Source organism: Morone saxatilis, unplaced genomic scaffold, assembly GCF_004916995.1.
Source record: "Morone saxatilis isolate NCDOM2014 unplaced genomic scaffold, NCSU_SB_2.0 Contig14, whole genome shotgun sequence".
Lineage (NCBI taxonomy): Eukaryota > Metazoa > Chordata > Actinopteri > Moronidae > Morone > Morone saxatilis.
The window spans coordinates 21604007-21610981 of record NW_023339696.1 but is presented as its reverse complement, the minus strand read 5'-3'; the positions used below and the strand labels follow the sequence as shown (position 1 = coordinate 21610981).

General features: G+C 39.2%; 1 protein-coding gene across 1 annotated transcript in view; it reads right to left on the bottom strand.

The window, feature by feature from the left end:
- Nucleotides 1–4219: 4219 nt before the first annotated feature.
- Nucleotides 4220–6975, bottom strand: part of LOC118323530 (zinc finger protein 558-like) — a gene marked incomplete in the record, with an annotated part of 4506 nt that continues 1750 nt past the window's right edge. The window contains 1 exon segment of the mRNA XM_035655517.1: nt 4220–6975. Within this exon segment, the coding sequence (XP_035511410.1) occupies nt 6685–6975 (291 nt within the window).

The window sequence follows — 6975 nt, the reverse complement described above, 5'->3', positions numbered from 1 at the left end:
TCTCAGCTGTGGTTTTAAGATCAGTTATACAGAAAAGACCAGACGTTTATTCTTCTTCTTGCACTCATATTCAGATACTGAATATAACAGGGAGGCTCGAGGCAATCGGGTAATTTTCATGATGATTGCGTGGGTTCGTGGCTTTGATTAGGTCAAATTTGGAAACACTGACAGCTACAGAAAAAACAGTCAGAAAAAGCTGCAGACATGTAACTTGATTTATTCCTGCAACTGTTCAGTCTTGTTTGATTTTTCTGTATGAAGTATTTCAGTGAAATGTTCCAGGGTTTGAATAGATGGTCAGTCTTCAAAGGTGCTAACAGTGAAGTCTCTCAGTGTGGTGAAGTTTAATGTCCACTGATTTAAATACTGTTTCACAGGCTGCTCCACACCGGCAGGAATACTGATTACTTAAACGTTCGCTAAGCCCCACTGTAGCCCTCACTGACCGTACAACACAGAGAACAGGAAACGTGACAGATTCAACATCAAAATTCACATTAACATTTGAAACAATAGCTCCTTAATTTCAGACAGAAGCAATTTTAGTGGATAGAATGACAACCTTTGCAAGCAGATTTACCAGCTGTCACTAGTTAGTTAAATTTGGAATTTCCCATTGTGGGACTATTAAAGGAATATCTTATTTTAGTTAGCCAGTTAAGCTAACGTTAGCTCCATGATGCACCTGAAGATGCTGTCTTTGTCTGAGTCCTAATGTTTACAGCTAAATACCTTTTTATTTTTTTTTATTTTTTTTTTTAAATATAAACCCAAACCCTGTAAAATAAGTTTAGCTTCCGTCTGTTAGCACTGGTATCATGTAGCCATCAAGTGCGAACTAGCAGGTTCCAGGTCATGATGTCTCGCTAATAGACTGAGGCTAAAGCTAACACGTCCCGTAAGTTTGTTTTCACTTTTAGGATGAGGACTGATGTAACGCTAGCTCAGGTAGCATTTACTGGGGTTGCTGGATTATAAACGACCTCAATTCAAGAGCCACTAAAGTTAGCTTAAACTCTGATTCAAGACCATCAACACTAGTGGCGAACTGGGAGTCACGTGTCAGTTACAGGTTACATTAGAACAGATAAACCCACCAATGCATTATTTAAACCTATGTTTAAATAACGAAGCACATTTTTCACGCGATGAGATTACAAAGTCAATACAAAGATGCAAATTGGACGAATACGCAAATTCAAAAATATTCAGGTGAATGGAAACTTTTCTCGAATCACGGTGCGAAAATTTGCTTCGTGTTTGTTGTGAACACATAATAAAAACCAGCCCTCACACTTTTCACTACGTATGCCTACGTTGCTAAGCTATGATTGGGCAATCACTGACTGCGGGGGAGGGGTTTAGCGAACATTTGGAGGCATAAAAAGAACGTCTGCAGAAAATGTAAACCATCAGCAGCTGTGTTGGTCTCATCTTTCAAACGTATCGGTAAAATAATCAGAATTTCCTTCGTATCATTTCTCTGATATTTGCTCTGTAACGCACGGATCTCTTCTCTATTGCACTCCTTAATACAACTGTGAAAAACAAACTGCATCCTATTGTTGCCATGACTGATGATGATGATGATGATGATGATGATGATGATGATATCAATATCAGTACAAGTGGTTCTTCCTCGTTGTTGCATGATGCAATATGTTGATATACTTCTTTATATCTCTATACTCCCCCTGCCTGTTTTCTAATTCAAAGTGTTGAAGTGAGACATGATGAAACATTCAGGTACACCTCATGTTGAATTTCTTGTTTACAGTGTTATTGTTCATCTTTTATGCACGACTGAATGTACGAATGTGGCTTTCTATACAATATTGTTGAACTGTTGTTTACACTGATCTTGTGCTTTACAGTTACATTTCTATCAGGTGTTTTATGTACAATGATGCAACAATAAATTTGGAATGCAACAGACAGATCAATGAGTGTGTTTATGGTTCTTTACCTGGGAGTGGGCCACTACTGCCCCCTACAGCCCGAGCAGAGCACTACAACTGCACCTTCACAGCACAGTGGGACTGGTTTTAAAGTCTCCTCCAGTCAGTTAGGGGGTCAATGTATATAACTTCTACAGTGTAATTCACCAGCAACACTGAGAATAGACCTTCAGTGAAGGAAGAGACATCTTGTGTCCAGCAGGAAATATGATGTTCATTTCTAATGAGGTAGATTTGCATTTCCTGAAGAAGCCACTGTTCGCATCCACAGCTCGCAGAAAGAAGTGTTGGTTATTCACATCTAATGGTAAACCCCAAACTCAGTTGTAATTTAATAGTGTGTGCAGATTATACTCTACTAAAACTTGTGAAATAAAGTTAATAATAACAGTACTGACTTGTGCCCTGTATCTACAGCACTGACCGCTGACCTGTATCTGTCCTACATTTTAGAACCTGTATTTACTTAAGTAAAAGTTTCAGATTCAGTTTTAAAATTCAGTCTACTTTTATAGTAAATATAAGATAAGGTATAAGATTCACCCGCATTGAAATTCAGTCTATAATCCAGCATATTATTTTAAAAAAACGTGTCACATATTTTTATCTCAAATCTTACTCTGAAGGCTGGTAAATAAATGTAAATATACAATATTTTATGTAAAAGCATAGCATAAGATGTGAGGTAATATATAAATCACCTGCACCAAAATTCAGTTTACAGTAATGTCTGTATGTCAGGAAATATAATAAAGTATAAATTCTGGTGATTTATAATGACAAATTGTAACAATAATTTAACATTACAGGACGCTCTGGTGGATATTTGGTGATATTGATTATTATAATAATTGCTGGTTTATTGATTCTTCAGTCAGGTGAGAAGTTCTCACCGTCCATCATCACACAGGCCTGTAAGGTCACTGAACGCCTCCTGAAACAGGAAATGAACTAATCAATACACACCACAAGTAAACGATCAATACTGTAAAGTCCTGAAAACAAACTGCACACCTCATACAGATGAGTTTGCAGTACCTTTACCTGAGTGCTGTTCTTAAATCTAAGGAGTCTTTTCTTTTTTCTTTCATAATAATAATAATAATAATAATAATAATAATAAGAATCTTTATCAATAGAGCACTTTCAAAACCAACATAAAAGATAAGAAAATTAGAGTAAAATCAAGAAAGACTCTCCGATATCCTAAGTATGTTTTAAGAAGGGAGATCACTGACTCAGCCGACCTGATTTCCTCGGGCAGATTGTTCCAGAGCCTCGGGGTCCTGACAGTAAACGCTCTGCCCTCTTTCAGCCGGGGCCTCTGGGACTGACAACAGACCTCTGCCCGAGGAAGTATGGTACTGGATTCATTCCGGATGAACTGGAAAGAGGACGAGATCAGGCGGCAGCAGGTGGCAACAAAAAACTGCGGTCAGTCAAAGTCAGGTTTTACATCCTGTTAGATCATCTGTCGGCTGCCTGAACTTTTTAGACTGTGTTCGGATATATAAATAAACTTTATTGTTATTATCAACCTCTCAAGATGTTTAACAGATTGAACCTTCATTCATCATTCATTCTTGTGTTCAGATAAGTTTCGGGATCCAATAACACGTTTTCTTTTGTCAATGTGATCCTTCGTTACCTCCAGTTCAGATTCTGTAAAATTCTTCTTCTTCTTTTTGCCATTTCTCCTCAAAATGTTTGTAAACACTGTTCCATCGTATGCAGATCAGGCAGTTAGGATGTTTCAACCCATTTATAGTAAACTGTGGGAATGGTCAGAAGGAAAATTCAGATGTGTAAAGGAAAAACACGTAGGAACAAACGTTGGCGAGGTTTTATTAATCTGACCAAAAGACTGCGAATGCATGTTTCCTGTTTTGTGTGTACACAGATTTTAACACCTGCACAGGGTTTTATGCATCTAGCCCCATGTGTTTGAATAACGTGCCCAAGAGGAAGCGTTTAAAAAGAAAAGAAAATGGGTCCCAAGACCGACCCCTGAGGCACACCGTTCTTATATAAGAAGATATAATTATTCAGACACAGAACCTCTACTGAACACTGTACCCAACGTCTCCACCCAGTGTCTCAGTCTGTCTGCACTCGTTGTTCCGACAGCTTTAGCTACTTTACAAATTAACATTTTTACTCATAAAACATGAAGAACTTTAATAAAAAATGTGTTTTGTTATAAATTAAACTGCAGATTTTGGAGCGAGTAATTTTACAATCAAACATTTCAGAAGCTCGACAGTTTCACTGAACATTTATTTTGCCTAAAAAAAACAAGATGTTTCACATCAATACAAAATACTGATAATCACACAGACTCTGCTCACAAACCTGCACTCAGTTTCCCATCATGTCTCACAGTCAGCTGCCTCCAAAAGTATGATTATATGAGAGAGATTGAAGCCTTCTAACACTGATAAAAGAAAATAAATATTATATTATTCTATATTCAGTATTGCAGCGAGCAGTCTGTTCCCAACACCCGTCACCTGGAAAGGAAGTGACACAACTGTTATTGAGCCGACGAGCTCACACACCTGAAGTTTAACAGAGTCTACGAACTGAGTAACTGCTGTATCAGGAACAGATCGACTAACAAACGTCTTAATAAGATTTAGTGGGTCCATTTAGTGGCTGCTCTGGAGCCGCAGCTTCTTCTGCTGATGAACATAAAGTTCCTTTATTTTCTGAGCAACCTGAAGAACTTCTGTTCGCTTAAAGGTCGACATTAACTGACTGCAGAGGAAGACTGTGTTATATGATGGAAAGCTCCAGAACAGCGACTTAATGGACCCTATAATATTTATTTTCATCAAAGATCACAAATACTTTTTATTTATGTGTTATTTTGATAAAATGTGAAATTATCTTATCGGCTGAAAATAGATCCATATGGTGCATCCCCAGTAAGAATGTGACTGAACTAGAATATCAGTCATATGACAGTATTGATAAGGTATTGGTATCTGGTGAAGAATCCTCCAGAATCTGTGATTGAAGCTTTGACCTTCAGGAGGTTCAAGGACTTCAGAGCCAGTTCAGCAACACGTTTCTCATTTCAGGTAAAGTGCAAAAAGAAAAATTTTGAATTCCTCGCAGTATTTCTTCAAGTCCTCGTCCTGATTCTCCTCGCTGTTTTCATCGATGTGTTTAGAAGAATATTTTTAGAAAAGTTTGATGGAAACAGCAAGATTTGCCCTTAATTTTTCGCTTTTGCTGATGGGAGATGGACACTGTTTCTGAATGACGTATTGAACACGAACTCACTGAACACTTCCTCACATTAAAGCATGAACTTCCACTGCGGCTCTTTTAATGACATCGTCTTGTTGCAATCTCTTCTTCTGGTTTCCTGACTGCTCATCACTAACTCCTAATATCCACATAATAGTAGTCTGACAGAAACAAGCTGTTAATATTATACTTATTTTAATTACTATTATTAGTCTGCCACAGAAGCTCAAATTCCAGCCCAGGAATGAGCTAGAAACATGAAACTTCGGCCAGATGGTGGCGCTGTAATTAACGCCCAAAACTCAAATTTATGGAAAGGCCACGCCCCTCAGACCACAAGTCTGACTGACTTGAGATTGGACACACGAGTCCAGCTCGATGTGCTCAACATAAACTCCTCTTGGACCATTAAAGTCCGCCAGGTTATATTTTTGCCATTTTAAATGTTTTTGAAAATACATTTTTTTGTCGGTCAGATCGCTACCAGATCTTCTGCAGATCATCATCAGATGAAGCTGATCAACAGATGTAATAAGGCTTATTGTTATCTTATTTAGTTATAAAGTTTCTGACCAATGAGCTTTAATCCACCACCAGGGGGCGCCATAAAAAATGACACAAATCAGAGTATAAATCAGAAATTGTTTGTCCAATTGACCCATTACTGACAGGAGATGTTTCAGATGTTTGGCTCGAATCAAGAAATATTATATTTCACATTTTCTTTTGCCAAATTACTCAAAATTCTGTTCGAATTCGCGACACATTTGGATGGAAACACTGTTACTGTCGTGTGCTGAGTGTTTGTCTCTGTTGATGAATCCTCAGCGTCCAGGAAGGAAAACTCCAGAGATGAAAATAAATAAATAAATAAATATAAGATAAAATGTAGCTGCCTATAAACTGAACCCCGTCCCGTTCGGGGAAACACAGAGAGCCTTAAAGACGCTTGGCGGAAATGTAAAAGCTCGTCTGTCGTTGCTGTCCGCCGCGGTTCCTACAGGTGACAGGTGCTGCTCGTCCTCCAGAGTTCAAACACAGATTTTACTGCAAGAATAACAACGGAGCCACATCACAGAGCCAGCAGGTTGTAAACAAACAGCGTCTTGTCTTTATCGCAACATCTTTACGTCTTTACACGCAAAATGATCACTTCTAAAAGAAAGTGTTCAAGAAACATAGTCGATTGTTGAGGCTCACTCTCAGTTTCTCTGCTCTGATTGGTTGTTTTCATTCAGAACCACACGAACCGGATTCCTTCTCATGTTCTACTGTCAGGACAGAGGTTATCTTTATAAAAGTTACCTGCTGCAGCTTTAACTGTGCAGTTTGTGTAAAGACGTTCAGATTTTGGATGTTAACACTGATAAACTACATCTTTATTATATATTTGTATGAATGCACATCCTCCTGGCTTGTGACGCTCTCATTCTTTCATTAAAATAAACATTCTGATGCGTGAACTCAATCAGGCGTTCGCCACGAGGCACATGTCCTTCTTCAGGTGTATCTGCAGGCCGCTGGCGCTGGTGAAGGTCTTGGAGCACTGAGCGCAGCGGTACGGTTTCTCTCCCGAATGCGTGCGTTTGTGTTTCTTCATGGTGTCGCCGTCGCTGAAGGTGCGGCAGCAGTACGGGCAGCTGTACGGACGCTCCCCCGTGTGAATGCGCAGGTGTCGACGCAGGTTCCCTCTCTGGCTGAAGCTCTTGGAGCAGAAGGTGCAGCGGTGCGGCCTCTCGCCGGTGTGCGTGCGCAGGTG